This window comes from Syngnathus scovelli, chromosome 19 (genome assembly GCF_024217435.2).
Source record: "Syngnathus scovelli strain Florida chromosome 19, RoL_Ssco_1.2, whole genome shotgun sequence".
NCBI lineage: Eukaryota > Metazoa > Chordata > Actinopteri > Syngnathiformes > Syngnathidae > Syngnathus > Syngnathus scovelli.
The window spans coordinates 6,064,109-6,085,536 of NC_090865.1; the positions used below are offsets into that span (position 1 = coordinate 6,064,109).

The 21,428-nt window shown below is 43.7% G+C and overlaps 3 protein-coding genes across 7 annotated transcripts in view; 2 read left to right on the forward strand and 1 right to left on the reverse strand.

The window, feature by feature from the left end:
• The window catches only part of LOC125986566 (H-2 class I histocompatibility antigen, K-Q alpha chain), a 98,342-nt gene that overhangs the window by 24,524 nt on the left and 52,390 nt on the right, over positions 1 to 21,428 (forward strand). Inside the window, exons 2-6 of one of the 5 annotated variants that reach the window (XM_068649096.1) lie at positions 841 to 1,104; positions 1,230 to 1,508; positions 1,625 to 1,924; positions 2,032 to 2,154; positions 2,261 to 2,329. The exons of the other annotated variants lie outside the window; for them this stretch is intronic. Of the exons in view, the coding sequence (XP_068505197.1) occupies positions 841 to 1,104; positions 1,230 to 1,508; positions 1,625 to 1,924; positions 2,032 to 2,154; positions 2,261 to 2,329 (1,035 nt within the window). The remainder of the gene's footprint in view (positions 1 to 840; positions 1,105 to 1,229; positions 1,509 to 1,624; positions 1,925 to 2,031; positions 2,155 to 2,260; positions 2,330 to 21,428) is intronic. 5 annotated transcript variants of the gene reach the window in all.
• Positions 4,156 to 6,137, reverse strand: LOC125986563 (piggyBac transposable element-derived protein 3-like). Its single transcript, XM_049750234.2, has 2 exons — positions 5,883 to 6,137; positions 4,156 to 5,726 (listed from the first exon to the last, which is right to left on the reverse strand). The coding sequence occupies exons 1-2, from the start codon at positions 5,890 to 5,892 to the stop codon at positions 4,474 to 4,476; spliced, it is 1,263 nt and encodes a 420-aa protein (XP_049606191.1). The 5' UTR covers positions 5,893 to 6,137; the 3' UTR covers positions 4,156 to 4,473.
• LOC125986571 (H-2 class I histocompatibility antigen, K-K alpha chain) overlaps positions 17,353 to 21,428 on the forward strand; it is a 28,558-nt gene continuing 24,482 nt past the window's right edge. The window contains exons 1-2 of the mRNA XM_049750280.2: positions 17,353 to 18,041; positions 18,873 to 18,920. Of these exons, the coding sequence (XP_049606237.1) occupies positions 18,026 to 18,041; positions 18,873 to 18,920 (64 nt within the window). The 5' untranslated portion in view covers positions 17,353 to 18,025. The remainder of the gene's footprint in view (positions 18,042 to 18,872; positions 18,921 to 21,428) is intronic.

Here is a 21,428-nt window from a genome sequence, read left to right on the forward strand (position 1 = left end):
AAGAAGATTTGAAACTTGCCTCCTGAATATTATATAGGCAATATATGATCAATAAGGTTATTGAAATTGTTTTTCTTTTTGCAAACTTAAAAAGACTGGCAAAAGATATGTAATTAAATGTTTTCCATAAGTGGATTTAAATGAGAGGCATCAAACTCCAACATGTCAAGAGCTGTAATGTTCCAACTGCAGACAGAATCATTGAAAATATGAATTGCACAAGATTACTTACTTACTTACTTAGGCTCATCGCTCCCCGTGGAGCATAGGCCACCGACGACTCTTTTCCATTTAACACGGTTTTGGGCAGTCCTATCTGCCTCCTCCCAGCTGATTCCAAGGCGCTTGAGTTCTGCCTCAGTGTCCCGTCTCCAACTGTTTTTGGGCCGTCCTCTCCTTCTCTTCCCCTGCGGGTTCCAAGTCAGGGCCTGGCGTGTGGTAGTAGCTGCCGTTTTTTTCAGGGTGTGTCCGATCCATCCCCACTTTCACCTCAGGATTTGTTTCTCTCCTGGCTCCTGTCTTCCTCTCTGCCACAGTTCTTCATTTCTGATTTTGTCTGGCCATCTGATTCTGAAGATGCTCAGTTGATGAAGGTTTGTATCTTCTGCCACGTCCTTTTCGTCCTTCTCCACGTCTCTGAACCGTAGACAAGGATGTACATATATTAAAAAAATAAAAAAAAATTATATATATATATATATATATATATATATATATATATATATATATATATATATATATATATATATATATATATATATATATATATATATATATATATATATATATATATAAAACCAGAGCAAGGTCATGTGTGTCACTTTTGTTTTTGTCTTTCAGTCATTCACACGCTCAATTATTATATGACGGTGTCTCAAGTTGCAAAGCTACCAGAGTTCCTGGAGGTGGCGTATGTGGACGGCGTTCAGATTCTGCAGTTTGACAGCAACCACAGGGAAACGAAAGCAAAACATGACTGGGTGAACAAAATCACAGAAGATAATCCGTACTTCTGGGACATAGAGACGAAGATCAATATTCACAATGAGCAGATCATGAAGGGCAACATTCAAACCGCTAAAAAGCGCTTCAACCAAACTGAAGGTTTGTTTACGTTCGCTCGTAAAATTCATTTCATGTGCTGGTACACTTCACGACTAATAAACAGGCGTGTCACTGCTGGCTCCTCTCCGATTATCGTCACTGAATGCTGTGTGCGATCCTTTCAGGTGTTCACATGATTCAGGTGAAGTACGGCTGTGAATGGGACGATGAGACGGGTGAGGTTAATGGTTGGGAGCACCACTGTTACGATGGAGAAGACTTCCTATCATTTGAGGCAAAGACGATGACATGGGTCGCAGCACATCCACAAGCTTTCATCACCAAATTGAAGTGGGACCAAAGGGACGGGGAGAATCAAATCAGGAAGACTACATACACTAAGATGTGTCCTGTGCTGTTGAAGACACATTTGAGGAACGGGAGGGACTTCCTGACGAGAACCGGTACATTGTCCTCTCTCTATTCTGTCGCTCTCTCTCTCTCCACACGTGCTCTTTCTGACACATTCTCTCCATCTTTCCTGCCCTCCTCACGCGTTTTCCTCCATCCTTGCGTGCAGAGCTTCCCAAGGTGTCTCTCCTGCAGAAGACACCTTACTCTCCGGTCACCTGCCACGCCACCGGTTTCTACCCCAGGACATCGACCCTCTTTTGGAGGAAGAACGGCGAGGAGATCCACGAGGACGTGGAGATGGGGGAGACCCTCCCCAACCACGACGGAACCTTCCAGACCTCGGCCCACTTGAAAGTGGAGGTGACGCCCGCCGCGGAGCAGGAGTACGAATGCGTGTTCCGGCTGGCCGGCGGCCCGGAAGCCATCGTCATCAAGCTGGACGCCGGAAGCATCCTGAGCAACCAGGGTGAGCGTTTGTCACGGCTCAGACACGTCCCACTGGCTGTAGGGCTCTCGTGACGACAGTCGTTCACGTGTCTCTCTTCATTGCACACGCTTTGCCTTGTGAAAAAGAGCAAGACTGGAAGAATAAGGTGGCCATCGCCGTCCCGTTGGTGGTCCTCAATCTGGTGGCGATGGTCATGGCGGTGGTAGTGGTGGCGATGATCCTTGACAAGCATCTCAAAAGAAAACAAGGTGAGCGACAAATGTTTCCTCCGTCAGGAACATCCAAAGAGAACCTTGTTTGCCTCGCGTCGTTTGTGACCATTCCTAATCTCCTCTTGCTTCTCTTTTATTTCAGTCATATACTCTCAAGCTTGTAAAGAGGAAAAGCCAAAAACAAAAGAAGAAGAAGAAGAAGGACAATTAAGTAAGTGAAATGTTTTCTGCTTCCTTTGAGCCACAATAACAAGGCAGCCATGTCATGTCAAGGTTTGATTCAAAGCTAAAGTGTCAATGAGGAGTCCCGTCGGAAAATGTCAGCTGGGTACTGTGACAATGTTCACACGTTTGTTGATGTCAAGGCCATTGTTGTGCAAAAAAAGTACACTATTGCCCTGAGATACGAGCCAAATATGTTCAGCAACCACACTTGCAAATGCTTTTTTTTTTCCATTGAAAGGAATGGACATGACATTCTTCATCAAAATTGTTGTCATGTGTAATTTAACGTCCCGTCGTGTTTGCACTCTAGCTGTTTCCACCCACTGTGAGTCTGTTTCTGAATGAGAGGCAGTAGCCGTCACATGGTGAGTTAGCTCATGCTTATTACACGTGGTCTTCGGATTCTGGAGGTGGGTTAGGAAACATTTGGAAAGACTATTTTGCTCCTCTTTCTTCAGGTGTTGGAATTCTTTCAGAGGACTTTCTCATCGCACCGCACTGCATCGATAGACATTCTCATGAAGGTTCTTGAGGAGGTCCTGCAGGATCTGGTGAGGCGTTTTGACCGAACTGTGCTGCTGATCACCCACAACCGGAAGACTATCGAGGCCGATCAGATTGCGGTGATAGGCGCGGGCGGCCTTCGGTAGCGAGGAACCCACCGCTAGCTGATGGAAAAGGATGGGATGTACTCTAAACTGAGGGAGAAGTTCACCATTGTTGGAGGCTAACGCCTTCAGAAGCACTGACATGCATTTACAACCTGAAGGAGGAAATTGCGTGCAGCGAGCTTGCCACTAGAATGCAAAATGTTAGAATGCAAAATGGCCAACCCAAGTGAAAAGTCCACTTTGGTTTTGTGCAACTAAACAAATCAAGTCAGTGGTTACCACCGGTTGGAAGTCGCATCATGAAAGTTGATATCTGCATGAATTTGAGCCCTTGAAAACCTTAAGACTCTTTAAATCAAGCAATTTATTACTATGAAATACATTTTAAAAAATCTAAGAAAAATAGATAATATATCAGGTAAATCATAAAATAGTGATGATTTCAATAGTTTGAGAATGTGTTGTATATTATTTTCACTTTACAGATTGAGTAAATTCACACATACCCTGACTCGATTTTAAAGATTGTTTGAAGGAAATAAAATTTTTAGAACTGTTACAATGTAAAATGTACATCCCTGCATTTTATTCTTGTTGTTGTTGACACGCTTGCAATAAAACGCTTGCTGTCACGCCCTCCATGCCAGATTCGGGTCAAAAGTGTGCAATGACGAGAGCGCGAGCCTCACAAAAATGGAATGTGTATGAACAAATTGAAGTTATGCGCCCAAGTTTTATTTTGTAAATATTTCTATTTTGCTTTCCTCCACTACCTTTTGTACTTTTTTATTTAATGCTGCCATGTTGCAATTCCTATCCAGTTGGATTTGTTCTGTAAAGTTTCTGTCTGCAATTGGAGCATATAGGAAGTTAAATTAAATCCACTGTTAACCACTTCAACCTTGTCAGCATGCTTTGTTTTCAAGTGTAAAGGATTGTAGACAAATATGTGGGTTTTTTTGGACAACTGGTGGATAATTAACCCGGATCTGCCCAAATTTTTTTTTCTTAAAAGGTGCATATTTTCTGGGTCCTTAGGTGTCCCTAAGTACGAATACGCCGCGCTTTTTTGTTTATGACGTCGCGTACCCGAGATATGCGGCATCTATATATAGACTATGGGCACAAAAATCGGAGCATTCTGACGATTTACAAGTGTAACGTGATGTAATTTATTTGAATGTTCAGAGTTAGTTGTGTTTTACACGTAACAGCTGTCTGCAAAATGAAAGGGACCATTTCCGCAATTTTCAATGGCCATGCATGTGCGACGCCTCCAGTCAACAGCGGCCGTCTGTATGGGGTATGGGGACCAGTCGTACGAAAATGCCAAAGTTTCTATGAACACAAGTTGGCTTTCACAGCTGTATTTATTGGCAACAAACTTTCTGTGTAAACGGTACAAAACCATGGTACAATAAACGCAGTGGACTGAAGATTGCGGTACCATAAACGCAGTGGACGGCCGTGATTTGTTCAGCCTTGCGCCGCCACTTCCGGTCAGAAAACGGATCAGTGCTCATACATTCTGTTCCGGCTGGTGGTAACCACGGAAGCACTTCATGCACAGTGCCACGCGGCACTTGGAGCACGCACTGGACGGACGCCATTTGCAAGTCGGCAGTGCGCACTTTCGGCCTTGCTCCGCCACTTCTGGCCAGTGCTCCATGCCGTCGAAGCGTGAGTCATCGGCAACTGCGCACAGGCGTGGTCTGCCCACTCTCCGAGCTCGAGTGACGCCTGGTGCTGCAAGCAGAGTTCGGGCCACCTCGCGTCGGAAGTCCAGCAGAGACATCCCGCTATGCTCATCCAGCCGGTGCAGCACCCATGCGTTGAAGACGGCTGCGTCCAGCATCCAAGTGAATATCGGCCACCACCACTTCTTCCGACGCATGTTGATGCGGTAGAGCTCGATGCTCTGGTCGGCGCGGTCCGTGCCGCCCATGCTGCGGTTGTACAGCTGGACAATAAATGGCTGGTCCACTGCCACCCTCTTCTTCTCCTTCGCTGACCAGCGTGACGCCTTCTGCAGAGGATGCTCGGCGGCGAGGGTGGAGGCGATGGTGACCACGGCGTTATCCTTCCACCGAGTGAGCGCAATCTTGTTTGCCGTGTCGTACACGACAGACACGGCACCGCGCGGCTTGTTCTTCATAGCTTTCTGATCTGTGATCGGGCAAGAGCGCGGGATGCGGTTTTCTCGGATCGTCCCCGTGCAAGCGTAGCCCCGCCTGCGCAGCTCTGCAACTAGCGGGAGGCCGGTGAAATAGTTGTCAATGTAGACGCGTAGTGGAAGTGCACGCACAGCATCGGGGAGGTCGTCCAGAAGTCGAAGGAGCGTGCCACCGCCCTTGCCGAACTTGCGTTCGACTTCAGAGGCATCTCCACTCGCCCCCTGGTAGATGTCAAAGCGGAGCAGGAAGCCGCTGGTCCCACTGTTCAGGCACCAGGCCTTGAAGCCGAACCGCACCGGCTTGTTTCGGATCGCTTGCTTGCATCCGTGTCTTCCAAAATATTCTATCATTGCCTCGTCCAAATCAATATCGCAGTCCATTGGATACGCCTCCCCGAACCGAGCGTTGAGGATGTCCATCATGGGACGCAACTTTGTCATCCGGTCGCTGAGGTTCAGGTGCGCGTTGTCGGCGCAGTGAATGTAGCGGATGATCTCCTCGAACCTGTTGCGTGATATGGCCCCAGCAACGAGGGCGCACTGGAGATCTTCATCTGTGCTCATCCAGCACTGATTTTGTACGCATAGACGCCCGTAGTCTATATATAGATGTTTTGCATAAAATAATACATGGAGGAAATACGTCAGGGCGAATCATCACAACAATCACATCAGTCAATAACCATTATATGATAGTTGTTCCCTAAAAGTTTCACGCCCCTATGTCGAGTCTATCATAATTTCCCGGAGCTTACCTTTGATCATGTTCCATCGTGAATCGCAACTGTCCGGCTTTGATCACCTAGCGCGACTGACTCATACACTGGGCAGATGGCGGCGATTCCGTTTTCGACAGGTGAAAGACTGGTTATAACCGGATACAACCGGCATGAATGTTGGTCGTCATTTGAGGGCGCCAGATGTTATGGAAATTGGTGCGTCTATATATAGACTATGGGCAGAAACGGGTTAACGACCTCGCGTTTGTTTGTTTTTCCTTTTATAGGTGTCAAAACACATTGCAAGATGTCGCTTTGAGTTTGCTGCTGTGAAAACAGAGCTTATTTTTTAATTCACATGCTTTATCGTCACATAGTACCACGTTTGATTGAACAATTGCATCCAACTGAATGAAATATTCGGAAACGTTTCATTTAAAATTTTAATGCCGCTCAACTGGTTTTCCAAAACAGCCTGTGATGTATGATTGGATTTACGTCAGTGGTTCTTCCACATACCACGAGAGAGAGAGACAAAATTCCACTAGTGTTTTCTTATTTTTAACGATGGATGTTTCGCCCAGTGCGCAAAAGGACCCAGAATCACTTCTGATCGGATGAAATATGTGGTAGTAGCGCGTCAAAAAAGTGCGAGGAATAAAATGGGATCGTGATTGAAAGCCCCGCTCATCTAGTATCACCCCCCCACGCTAGATTTGGGTCATGTGTGCAATTTGAAAAAAAGATTTGAACGGTAAATCCGATCATATATTACTTCTCTTCATCTTTCACGGTGCAACACACCTTGTTGTGATTATTGTTCAACAATCAAAAATGCAGATAAACCAGTGTGACCTCCTTGGTTACAGCCTCAAAAGCAGAGTGTGCACCCACACAGATTTTCTTCACCCAGACACTTTCAATATCACTTTAGTAAAATATGAAAGACTATATTGAAATTCAGCATCTGGTGGTGAAAAAGCCAATAGCTGTTTTGGCAATAGCGTACACTGATAGTTTCTGGTGAAGCCCTCCGAACATCAAGTGATTTCAAATAAAGTCGTTCAGTCTTAATTTCAGGGGTATTTTTATTGCGTCACGGCTGATAAACCGGACCACCAGGAAAACAAGAGGGGCATTAGTGCGAGTAATGAGCAGGTCATGAAGGCAACACTAAAGCGCTTCAAACAAACTGAATAGTTCACCCAGCACTCGGCTTTTCCACATCCATTAAGGCGGCGAAGCAGTAGAACCAGTTTCACCACACAGTAGATTCCTGAGATACTAAGTGGAAAGTCACCAACGCGTGGATGCAGTTTTCTGTCATGATGCGTCCCCCAGTTGGAATAGTGAAGTGAATTTTGAACTTTATGCTTATCTGTATGTTGCATTAGATGATCCACTAGTAGCAGTAAGACTATCAAACAATTTTTGCTGTACAGAGAAGCTTTAGTTTCAGTAATGTATAGGTACTTAGTAGAAGATAGAAGGGCCAGTTGTCCGTGACCAGGGAGAGCTGAAGGGATGACCTTTTAGGGGAAACAAGCAGACTGAGACTCAAACTGCAGCTGTTATCCAAAGCCGTGACATCGGCATCTTGTCAGGTATAAAAGCTACGGGCCTGACAAAAGAAGGAGCGGGGGCCCGCTGTAGCTCGGGCTCGCTCGCTCGCTCTCGCTCGCTCTCTCTCTCGGGCTTTTTACATCCATGCCTTGGGGCCACTCAACTTTTTGGAAAGACTTCACTCTGACATCGGTTGAATAAACTCTTTTCCCAATCAGCCGTGTGTCCCTGAAGTGTTCATTTGTCTGGAACCAGCCACCGACCACCGAGTGTTTTTTGGAGACCAGCGAAGCAACAAAAACCATATACCACATTTTTGGCGTCACGAACAGGATTCGTGTTCTCCAGGGGACCTCCCGTCCGCTCTCTCCGCGAGCATCCAGCGGCCGGCCGACGACCTGTCACAAACATGAATTTACTTGGATTATTTGTTGCGGCCGAGCAAATACACGGCGTGACGCTTGGTAAATTGTACTTTGCTTACAACGCGTTTTTTTATCCTAAGGATTGACGCTATTGATTTTGAACTGACGCATTTATTATTTTTTTGTTAATTAAATATTTCTCACGTCTGCTACGTCAATATTTTATGAGCGGGAAATTCTTTCACCTAGAACACTCGTTTTCTCATACTTAAGCGGGAACACAATGCTATTATAAGAACTGTTGGAATATTTAGTTAATAAAAACGACACAAATGAACGACCTGCATAAATATCCAATCGATTAAATATGGAAAAGCTTTTGGGGTCAAAAGTTTTGTACTTGAAAAAACAAAAGTCGTACTTGAAAACAAACAAACTTGAATCTGAAAATAAACGGGCTGAGCTTAAATCGTAAAAAATAAAACACTACATTCAAGATAAAATTACTGATTTGAAAGTTTTTTTTGAGTTGAAAATAGTTTCCCCTCGTCCTGGTAATTTTTTTTTTTAATAAACTATCTTCAGGTTTCATATCAATTTATTTTTCAACATTTGATGTCTTATTTTTTTAGCATCATGTTTTATATTTTCAGATTCACCTTTTTTTCAGGTTCAACTCTTGTTTTTTTCAGATTCCCCCTTTTTTTTTAGGTTCAAATATTTGCGAGTTCCATACTTTTACTTTCACTTTGCCTGCAATACAACTGTTTTGCTTTTATTTTGAAAGGCATCGGACTTCCGTGTAGCGTACAGGTATGTGAGTGAGCTGTGCGTGAAGGTGAACAATGCGAAGTCATGCTGCCCTCAAAATGTGTGCTGACCCTCAGAAAAGAAAAGTTGACAAGGAGCGCTGTGTTTTCAACAAGACATGGACTGCCAAGTATTTCTTTACAGAACTGAAAGGTAAAGCCGTGTGCCTGGTTTGTGGCACACTGGTCGCTCTATTTAAAGAATATAATGTGAGTCGCCACTACGCGACCAAGCATGAGAAAAAATACATCTGTCTGATAAACAGGGCGCATCAGAGGCTGATTGTTAGGTTCAGATTCAGCAAAAGGATCGGCAGACAAAACCAGTGAGACAGAATGTTGAGTCTTTTCTCGCGAGGAGTGCATCCAGACTTACAGCAATCCAAAATACACTAAAGGTCTTGTTTACACTCCTCTCTTTTTATTTAGGAATGCCCTACCTACAATGTGAGACTAGCCCCTGATAGGTGGGGGGGAAAGCGTGGGCTTTGTCTCATGAGAGAAGAAACGAGATTCTATGTCAAACTAGAAGTCGCAGACAGGATCCCATGAGAAACAAAAAGTGAATGTTATGGGAAACAAAGTAGTCATGTGAAAAGAGTGCATAGACAAAATGACATGTGCAGACATCAACAACTTTCTTGGATTCCCAGATGTGTAGAAGGTCAGGAAGCTCCAGACAGCGTCGTTTGACTTGTTGTGGACTAGGTGATGTCTGCAAGAAGAAACAGCAAGCATTCTGCGCAATAACTTTATTAATAAGTACTCATTAGGGAACGCATGATAACATATATATACAATTTATCTAACAATTCCCCCCTGTTTTATCATAAGTTCCCGGAGAACAACCCATCACCCATATGGCCACTTCAAAAAGATTTTCAGCCAAGGGATCACATTTCGCAAGAACTAACTTACACTCAGGAGGAAACTGAGTCATAATCGGCAAAGCTAGGGTCAAGAAACAAACCGGACAGGTTTACCACAATAGAGTCGCCGACCGGGTCGTCACTAGAGAAGGAACCCGCGTCGATCGAAAGGTCATCCCTTTGGAGCAACGGGAAAGTCTCAGCTGGTGGAGAGATAGCAGTTGTAATTAGTCTGTTAATTAGGGATCGGAGACAAGGGATGCAACAACATCCACACAAGGTCAAAATGGCAGAGAAAACGGCTATGGAGACCAGGGCAGAGGAAACCAGGGTGCGGTACTTTCCGAACACGTTCAACCAGTCGGTTCAAACCTCTGTGTTCACCCCACTGTGCTCCTTCATCTTCCCGTTCAAGGTCCGCAGGGCCTCAAGGGCCTGGGACAGGCTTCCGCCGGCTGCAGTATTATTCGGAATAAACGTGCAACATTGCTCACCGAACATGGCGCAGACACCGCCCTCCTTTGAGAGTAGTATGTCAAGGGCCATTCGATTCTGGAAAGGCATGAGGGAAGTAGCGGCCAGTTGGGAGTGGACCGCCTTGAAACCCGCCTCGGACCAGTTTCCAAGCCTCTGCACGTTGTAATGGACGTAGTTAATCCTGTCAACATTTTTGTTAATAGTACACCACCAACACAGGGCGGATTCAAAACCAGCTGCTATCTGATTCACCAGCTTATACTCATTCGGTACTCCCCTAGGAACACCAATGGCGTCTATGTAAATTGGATTAGCCGCGCCCCGCCATTCGGCGTTTCGTTTCGTTCTCGGCCAGAATACGGGAACCACGGACTTAGCAAAGGATGTTAGATCATAAGAGGACATCGGTATCAAATGAACAGGTAGCAATAGGGTTACCAAATCGCAAATTCCGGAGCTGTTGAAAGGCAACCTATCATAAAGTTTGTTACTATTACACCAAAACCAAATATCACTACGAGCAATGGGCAAAAAAGGGGCAGTGACATTGGTCATGGACCCACACCATGGAGTAGGTAGAGCGCCGAGCTTCTCACCTGTTAGGGTTTTCAGGTTAGTTTGATCCTATGATTATGTTGGAATGTAGACTGTAATGATTAAATCAATCACGTCTGGCCCTCACAATGTAATGATTAAATCAATCACGTCTGGCCCTCACAATGTAATAATTAAATCAATCACGTCTGGCCCTCACAATGCAGAGTCTGTTTCCCACAATAGTGTAAAACACCCCCTGCTCTGATCTTATCAGAGGCCGGGGGTTCACCAAACCTGTCCACTCCCACCCCCACTCTGTTCCTCCTAATAAATATGCCCTTGCAGGGAGGAGACTTTTAGACTTCATTCGATAATCGCTGTTCAGACAGCGACGAATGGACTCTCCACCTGCAGGTGTCTAAAAGAACTTGCTTGTCTCCTGTTTCGTTCTTGCAAAATAAGTTGGAGTGAGCAAATCTCTAACATCACCGGTACCAGGTAATCTAATGCAAGTAAAATTACCCTTAGCTACATAGAACGAAAAAAAGGGGTTTATACTTTGTCATAGAGGCAACAGGGTAAACCTTATCACATTTAAAACAATCATGAGTGGGTGAAATGGATGAGTTTTACATTAAAGCAACAGCACACTTAGGAACTATATTTGCAGGTATGATTTTCAAAAGAGGTCTTCGACCCATGCATGCAATGCAACTGGTGTTAGCCATCTTCGCGGCCTGCTCAGCCAGAAGAAGCCAGTTGTTGGTTTGACCGCTTATTCCTGTGGAGGCTACAAAATAGCTGTCTACATCAGTGAGGAGCATACTTGTGATTTTTGCTCCTGCTGACAGGGTGTAATCATTTGTAACGGGACGGTCAGCGATCGACATTGTTTCATTAAGGCAAATAGCAATAGGAAAGCGAGGATCGATTCCAGAGGACCAAGCCCACAGCTGAAAACCCCAACAAGAAGTGTTAAACAAGGTGGCATTTGGAGGAAGAATTTGACCATCAGTGAGTGTAAGAGACAAAAGGAGGCTTTTGCCCTGATTTTTCAAAGTCACTCGTTTAGCAAAGAACACAGCCTCTTCACTGGAACCAGAGAGCGGGGTGACCATTTCGAAACCTTTCAAACTCTTCATAGGTAAAATAATAGAAGAAGATGTATTAGGAGCCACAGTAAACATGAATGACTTATTGTAAGTCCAAGACAAAAGCCATGGTACGCAAGTTGGAACGCAGACGGCTCCTGGAACACAAACAACACGATCAAAAGGAGATTTAGTGTCGCGCTTATGTCTAGCAATTTCTCCCCATGAGCCATATCGATTAGAATTAGCGTTGGTAGCTGCCTGAGAGAAGAATGTTCGAGGCTCATGGTACTCTATCCCTCCAAATAAAATAACCCCCGAAAAAACACAATGGTAACACAAACCAGCAAAAGCAACCAAAAACACATGACAGACTTAGCGCAGGCCACAGCCTGATTAAAGCACTCACCAAATGACTCTCTAATGCTCATGTTTTTGGATCTCCTCAGAGTCAACACCCTGAGCTTCGGGTTGGTGTCTTGGAAATTGGCTTCTGCTAGCTTTCGTGTCAACCCTGGATCTTGGCACCAGGATCAGGCACTATTACCAGACTTTGCTCACCTTCCGTACTTTAGGTTGGGTCTGCAGAGATCACCTTTTTACAATGAGATAAATGAATCCACGTGTTGCGTTCGGCTATTTTCAAAGCATTAGGTGTCGTGAGTAGTACCAAAAAGGGACCTTCCCACTTGGGTGAATGCCAATTCTTCCTCTTGATACTCTTGATCAAAACCCAGTCTCCCGGTACCACTTTGGGGTCTTCCTGCGGAGAAATGGGTTCATCATCAGTGTTATTGGTTAGATTCTTTTGACGTTCCAACATTTTTCTCATGTAATCAGCTAACGTGGCTTCCTCGGGGATCTCCCATGTGGTCTTGAACTGAGGAAGCCTGTAAGGTCTTCCAAACATAGTTTCATAGGGAGTTAGCCCTGTTGTACTTGTAATATTTATTCACATTTTGACCAGGTCTAAGCACTGAGCCCATGGTCGTTTGGTTTCTTCCATACATTTCTTTAATCTGTTTTTTATAGTCGCGTTAGATCTCTCAACAACTGATTGTGAACGATAGGAACAATGGTTCTTTAGATTTATGTGGAACATTCTCCCAATGTTATGCACTATCTGATTTACAAAATGTGGACCATTGTCGCTGTAAATTTTTTCTGGAATACCGTATCTTGGAATGATGTCTTTGCATAAGGCCTTTGCCACCGTGAGTACATCAGCATGTTTGGTAGGAAATGTTTCTACCCATTTAGAAAATGCGTCTATTATGACTAAACAATATTCTTTCCCTTCACATTTATGTAATTGGATATAATCCATATGTATTGTCTGAAATGGATACAATGGAGTCGGGAATTTCCCTCTCTGAGGTCTTAAATTGCCTTGTGGGTTATGTTTAGCACAGATCAAACACGCTCTGCAAAATTGTTTTGAAAAAGCTGCAAAGCCGTATGTTGTATAAATAGCTCCAACTTGTTTCACCATACCCCCCGTCGAGACATGGGTGACCCCATGACTCGAAATAGCAGCCCATTTGAAGAAGTTATGAGGCAAGACAGGTTTGCCCAAAGGTCACACAAAAAGACCAACAGTGTTTTTAGTTGCACCCCGTTTTTCCCAAGAGAGCCGTTCCTGGGAGGGGCTCTGAGACTGCATGTCAAGCAACACATCAGGGGGGATGTGTGACATCGAATCATGAGCCGTGAGAGACGAGAGGACATGGAGCAGGCCTTCTGCAGCGGCCTTCGCGGATTTGTCAGCAAAAGCATTACCGAGAGAAACAGGATCAGAGCACGCAGTGTGAGCAGCACACTTGCAAACCGCTACCTTTAAAGGTAGCTGGACAGCGTCCAAAAGTTGAGTCAGTAATGTGGAATTGGTGACGGGCTTCCCTGCAGAAGTTATCATGCCACGGTTGCTCCACTGCTGAGCAAACACGTGTACTGTAGCAAAAGCATACTGACTATCAGTCCAGATAGTGACGGATTTGTTTACAAACAATTTGCAGGCCCCAGTCAAAGCAATGAGCTCAGCGGCCTGTGCAGACATATTGGATGGCTGTTTAGCAGCCTCCAAAACCACGTCGGCAGTAACAATGGCATACCCAGTAAGGGTCACACCAGATTCATTTTTCTTAGAAGACCCATCAACAAAAACCACATGACCATCTGGCAGAGGCGTATCTTCCAAATCAGGCCGAGCCTTTGCAATTTGTTGGGCAGCATCGACACAATCATGGAATTCGCCGTCGTCAGGAAGGGGAATGAGAGTGGCAGGAATGAGTGTCGTGCATCTTTCAACGGTCAGATGCAGCTGAGACAGCAACGTAGCCATGCAGGAAAGATGACGTGCAGGCGACAGAAAAGTCACTCACTCACTCACTCACTCACTCACTCACTCACTCACTCACTCACTCACTCACTCACTCACTCACTCACTCACTCACTCACTCACTCACTCACTCACTCACTCACTCACTCACTCACTCAATCAACCACACAGGTGTTAACTAATTCGCAATTGCATTGCAAGCAATTTAAACTCTAATGGAATATGTGGATGTCCATATCCGTTTCATCAAATTCCAATCCAACTTTACCTTTGTATAAGGCACAGGTGTCAAATTGTGCTTCATATACATGTGCCATCACTCGAATCGCAAATTATCTTCACTTTTAGTAATATGTTAAATTTCAAATATCAGACCAGTTTTTACTTGTCTGATTTGAAAGCGAGGCACTCGTCAGCTTGTTCCGCAGCCCCCACAGTATGAGGCGCTCACACATCTACTCGGGTATGACAGTCATACTGGCCCTCCAAAAGAAGCCATGACTAAACCGCGGCCCGCGAACAAATGAGTTTGACACCCCTGGCACAAGGGATAGCCTTCTCATTGATCAATCGCGTATCTGAAATCATGCTTTTCCTCCTTTGAAGCGACTATGTACTTCAAACCCAAACGGCACCATTTTATAGGGAAAAAAATTGTCGAATTTATTCGTTGTTGACATAATACTGGTCGCAAATTTGCATGTAGAGCATTTTTGAGTTGTTGATCATAGACATCAGTTGAACACTCTTTCTGGTCTGTGTCTAAAGTCTTCAAACAACTTATCTTGTTTTTGTTTAGTCCGGCCAATGTCTGTGTAATTTGCTCTACGTTGAAATTTTATTTTTATCCTGCAATAGTTGGTCAATTTGTATTTGTAATGGCACCCCGTTATATTCCAATGGACGGCCCTGGAGATCAAAAGGACTCCAGGTGTCTTTAACGCTTGCCCAATGTTTGGTTAAGGATGCCATGAAAACCTGTTGTATTTCATCACCTCTCAAATTATAGGAAGCAATGAGTTGTTTAATTTGGGGTACAAAGACGGAAAGGATGGTTCGCTTTGCCGTGCCACAACATCCGTCTTTGTAATTTGATCATTTTTCTCATCTTCACTCATCACATTCTCAGCTGCGGTTCTTAAGCGAGCTCATGCTGACACTGTGTCACCATCTTCCTGTCTGTGCAACAGCAAGTTCTTTTTTAACTTTTCCTCGTCTTCCTTATCTTTAGATTTTCCTCTCATCTGGGAAAATGAGAATGTAATTTTGCTTTTTAATTTTTAATTTTAAGTCTTGCAAAATTGCTATATCCTTACTGCACCGAGATAAACTGTTAAATATATCTTAAAAAATAAACAAACAAATACAATCTATGCTCTTCAAAATGGGACCCAAATGTCAGATTACAAATCAAACCTCCTCCTTCACTCTCACATTTTTTGATAGAACAGTCTACTTAGCTAGACACCGTCATATCATACTAAATAATGGCCTGGAAATTAAATATAATGTTGTTGCTGTGGTCCCTCAAAACATGTGACTAGAATTTGGACAATTACTAACCCCCATCAATCGACAAATTATCTCCTCACTAAAGTCCCAGCCTGATCTGGCTGTTAACCTATCTGCATCAAGAAGACATTTGCAATGCAGGGGATGAGAGAATAACAATAAACAAAATAAACCCAAACCACAATCAAAACCAAATAAACTAGGCCCATGACCTATGTAGACCAACACAGTACTCCAAATATTTCCCCATTAAAATTTAAGCCTTATTGTGTAGAGCACCATTGATTTCTAATCATTGACCTAATTTTATCCTTAATTCAATCCCAATCACGAATGCCCACTACTTAATACTTTACTTGGTGTTCTTTTGATAAAAAGTGCCCCCCTTGCAATGTTGTTTTTAACTCTAAGTGATTCAAATCTTTGACTTGTCCTTACATGTGTCCTTGTATAGTCTTATGTCATAACGAATCAATAATTTAATTTTATCCAATACTACAATGTATGTTCTCTCCTACTCTCACATTTTTATGAGGGCTGGGCACTCTCCTCGTTGGACGAGTTTCTGACCACAACCCTCAGATTATTCTATCATTTCTAATTTTTACATTTAACAATGCAAATCTGATAAACCATTGTCTAGCACACCGCTTTCGTGCACCAATTTAACGCAATTCCATCCTTTATAACGAACTGATACACAAAGACAAACATACACAGAAACAAACACACGGGCCCACAACATAGACATGACAATCTTCCCAGCTGATAACAAGGGTGGGGGGAGCAACTGAAGTGCGGAGAGCCTCGCCACCGCCACGTCGCATAATGCAATCCCCTCTGTCCAAAATATGCATTTGTCAAGATATTTTATATTGTCGGTGCCGACCCCTTGCATTTCAATTCATGTCGGGGTAGCGGCTTTTGTTTGCTATTTGATTTTCCCATGGTTTATTTCTCTAAATTTCGGAGTTGGCAATGCGAATGGCACCTACAGTGTCCTAAAGCCAACTTTATTCACCGGACAGTGGTAAAATATTCAATGAGTGGTAAGTCTCCTTTCCTCTGCTTTTACACAAAACCACTGTTTACATAAAGGAGAGCTCAAATGAGATCACTCTCAGTCAAACCATACACACACACACACACACACACAATGCGCATCCTTATCGTCTCACAGGCAAGCAGGGGAGTCCGCCCTCCCGTGGATCTTTACAAAATCTAAACTCTTTAACCTTCCTATTGTGTAAGAAAAACTTATTTTTGCCTTTTTCTCAAAGTAGATATAAAACCTATCTTTTCATGGATAAAGAAGCCAAACCAGCTAAACAAGAGTTAAAAAAAAAAAAAAACACCCCAGATGGCAGCAGAAAGCTAACACATTAGGAAGGTTAACTAGGAGGCCCCACGACACCTCAGCGGAATTTAACTGCTCCAAATTACCTGTACTTCTTTAGAAAACAGATGGGTCCGCTCTCCCATGGAATTTAACTGACTCATCAGTCAGGGGACTCCATCATCCCAGCGGAATTTAACTGTTTCTAATTGCACTTGATAGGGTCTAGAATTGTCAAGGTTTTAAGTGACCTCTTGTCACTGCACTTTCATTACTTTCAACAGAATCAAGATTCGTACTCACAGTCTGCTGGGCCTTCTCCTCGGATGATCTCGTCAACCACTCCGGCGTCCAACCGACTGATCGAGACAGCCCCGTGAAAAGGGTTTCTCTATCTATATGCCTTGGCCAAGGACTTGTCCTGCGTCGAAAAGTCGGCCGGAACCCCGAAATAGGTCTTTTGAGATCCCGGACGAGCCCCCAAAAATCTGTTAGGTTCAGATTCAGCAAAAGGATCAGCAGACAAAACCAGTGAGACAGAATGTTGAGTCTTTTCTCGCGAGGAGTGCATCCAGACTTACAGCAATCCAAAATACACTAAAGGTCTTGTTTACACTCCTCTCTTTTTATTCAGGAATGCCCTACCTACAATGTGAGACTAGCCCCTGATAGGTGGGGGGGAAAGCGTGGGCTTTGTCTCATGAGAGAAGAAACGAGATTCTATGTGAAACTAGAAGTCGCAGACAGGATCCCATGAGAAACGAAAAGTGTGCAAGGACAAAATACAATGGGAAACAAAGTAGTCATGTGAAAAGAGTGCATAGACAAAATGACATGTGCAGACATCAACAACTTTCTTGGATTCCCAGATGTGTAGAAGGTCAGGAAGCTCCAGACAGCATCGTTTGACTTGTTGTGGACTGGGTGATGTCTGCAAGAAGAAACAGCAAGCATTCTGCGCAATAACTTTATTAATAAGTACTCATTAGGGAACGCATCATAACATATATATACAATTTATCTAACAGCAAGTCTCCAAAGACAACACTAAAAGCGCTTCAAACAAACTGAATAGTTCACCCGGCGCTCAGCTTTACCACATCCAACAAGGCGGCGGAGCTAATTACCAGTGGAACCAGTTTCACAATACAGCAGATTCCTGAGAATCAGTGGAAAGTCACCAAGGCGCGTATGCAGTTTTCTGTCATTATGCGTCCGGCAGTTGGAATAGTCACAAGTTTGAGCAAATACTTCGCTTGACTAAAACGGCACAAACAACTTGATGCATGGAAAGAATTTACCGTATTTGCCGGTGTATTGGTCGACCTTTTTCGATCCAAAATCGACCGAAAAAAATCGACCTCGACTTATACACCGAGTCATAAAATTTAACTTTGTATTCATCGCTTCAAATGTGATGGTAACCAAGGCCGTTTCTCATGCATCTCATTGTGCGTTGCACTTAGAAAATTTGAACCGGGCGGCGTGCGCGAGTGCGCGGCCCGCTGGAAGTCGAATGAGGCGCCGCGACCACCTCCGCGGTGCTTATAAACAGCCGATCCGCTCGGCGGGGGCTATTTTCGGCCACTTGGCTCGTGCGCACGGCCTCCCGGATGTGCCGGGCGGGTGCGCGAGCTCGCCGGCCGCTGGAAGTCGAATGAGGCGCCGCGACCACCTCCGCGGTGCTTATAAACAGCCGATCCGCTCGGCGGGGGCTATTTTCGGCCACTTGGCTCGTGCCCACGGCCTCCCGGATGTGCCGGGCGGGTGCGCGAGTTCGCCGGCCGCTGGAAGTCCAATGAGGCGCCGCGATCTCCTCCGCGGTGCTTATAAAGTGCCGATCCGCTCGGCTTGGAGCTATTTCCGGCCTCCCGTTGGTGCCGGGCGGCGTGCGCGAGCTCGCAGGCCGCGATCTCCTCCGCGGTGCTTATAAACAGCCGCATGCGCACGGCCTCCCGGAATTTGAACACATTTCGTCAATAAATTTCGCATATTGAATTTTGAAGTTTAATATAATGCAACAATTGAGCTCGACTTATACAAAGGATATATCATAAAATCGTAAATTTCCGTCGAATTTTAGGGGGTCGACTTATACACCGAGTCGACCTGTACACCGGCAAATACGGTACTTGGATTATTTGTTGCGGCCGTGCAAATACACAGCGTGACGCTTGGTAAGTTGTACTTTGCTTACAACTCGTTTTGTTATCCTAAAGATTGACGCTTTTGATTTTGAACTGACGCATTTATTATTTTTTTGTTTATTAAATATTCCTCACATGTCTGCTACGTCAACATTTTATGAGCGGAAAATTCTTTCACCTGAACACTTGTTTTCTCATAGTAATACGGGAACACAATGCTATTTTAATAACTGTCGGAACATTTAGTTCAGGGGTGTCAAACTCATTTTTTTGGCGGGCCGCGTTGTACTCCTAGCTTCTTTCGGAGGGCCATTATGACTGTCAACCCAAATAAATGTACGAGCACCTCATATTATATACAGTAAAAGCTACAAAACAAACTGATAAAAAACTCGTTTTCGAATCAGACGAGTAAAGACTGGTCAAATATATAAAAAAAAAAATATTAAAAGTGAAGACAATTTTCAATTCTAGTAATGACACACACATTTGATGCTCAATTTGTCTTTGCGGGCCACATAAAATGATGCGGCGGGCCGTATCTGGACCCCGGGCCTTGAGTTTGACACCTGTGATTTAGTTAATATAAACGATACAAACCAAAGTGATGTACACCTGCATAAATATCCAATCGATAAAATAAGGAAACCCTTTGGGGTCAAAAGTTTTGTACTCAAGAAAACAAAACTCGTATTTGGAAAAAAAAAACTTGAATCTGAAAAGCTTAAAACTTTAGCAATAAAACAATGCATTCAAGATCAAATTACTTCTTTGAAAGTTTTTTCGAGTTGAAACTAGTTTCCCCTAGCCCTGGTCATTTTTTTTTTAATCAACTATTGTCAGGTTTCTCCTGATTTATGTCAATGTCTTATTTAAATGTTTTTAGTTAAACTGCACATTGGAGACTGGTCAAACGCAATTTCAAACTTCTGTGGTAACCCTGTTACATAGGATTTTTGACAATAAAGTAAACTTGAACTTGAACTCCTCAATTTATTTTTCAAGTTTCACGTTTTTTCGAGTTGAAAATAGTTTTGCTTCGCCTTGGTCATTTTTAAAAATAAAATATTCATTTTCAGGTATCACAATTATTTTTCAACATTTGAGATCTTATTTTTTCCAGTTTTATGTTTTATATTTTCAGATTCAACTTTTATTCCAGGTTCAACTCTTGTTTTTTCAGATTCGCCTCATTTTTTTCCAGCTTCAAATATTTTCAAGTTGCATACTTTTTCTTTGGGAGGCGGTTCCAAGCCTTCCAGTTCGGCCCTTTTGTGATTCCACGCCCCTAGCACCACTAGTACCACGGCCCCACGTCAGATTCGAGTCCAAAGTATGCAACTCGCAAAGAAGATTTGAACCTTTCAGACCAAAAAAATATTGCGTCGCCTCCCGAATATTGCATAGGCAATATATGATCAATAATGTTATTGGATTTTTTTTTTTAATTAAAGAGAATGGCAAAAGTTATGTAATTAGATTTTTTTCATAAGTGAATTTGAATGGCCGATGAGAGGCATCAAACTCCAACATGTCAAGTGCTGCAATGTTTCAACTGCAGACAGAATCATTGAAAATATGAATTGCACAAGGTTGCCCAATGTAAAAACAGAGCAAGATCATGCGTCACTTTTGTCTTTGTCTTTCAGTCATTCACACGCTCAATTATTTCATAACGGCTTCTCGAAATGGGACGCGACCAGAGTACATGGAGGTGGTGTATGTTGACGACGTTCAGATTCTGCAGTTTGACAGCAACCACAGGGAAACGAAAGCCAAACATGACTGGGTGAACAAAATCACAGAAGACGATCCATACTTCTGGAAGAGAGAGACGGAGATCAGTTATGGGACTGAGCAGGACATGAAAAACAAGATTGAAATCGCTAAAAAGCACTTCAACCAAACTGGAGGTTTGTTTCCATCTGCTCATAATATTCATTTCATGTGCTGGTACACTTCACGACTAATAACCAGACGTGTCACTGCTGGCTCCTCTCTGATTATCGTCACTGAATGTTGCATGCGATCCTTTCAGGTGTTCACATGATTCAGCTAATGTACGTCTGTGAATGGGATTATGAGACGGGTGAAGTTGATGCTTGGGAGCAATACTGTTACGACGGAGAATACTTCCTATCGTTTGAGGGGAAGACGATGAAGTGGATCGCAGCAAATCTACAAGCTTTCAGTACCAAAATCAAGTGGGACCAAATAGATGGGCTTAATAAAACCAAGAAGAATGTTCTCACTGAGTCAAAGTCAAAGTCAAAGTCAGCTTTATTGTCAATTTCTCCACATGCCAAAGACACACAAAGAAACCGAAATTTCGTTCCCCCCTATCCCACGGTGACAAGACATGGCTCACAACAGACAAACAAGTAAACAAGTATAACAAAAGTGTGCTGAATAAATAATGAATAAATAACACAACAATAAATGAATAAATAAGAGGAGCAGAAAAAAAAGGAGCAAGTGCGCGTACAGCAGACATTCCCGAAAATAGCGCAACAGTGCCGCACGCTACGCAGAAGGGGG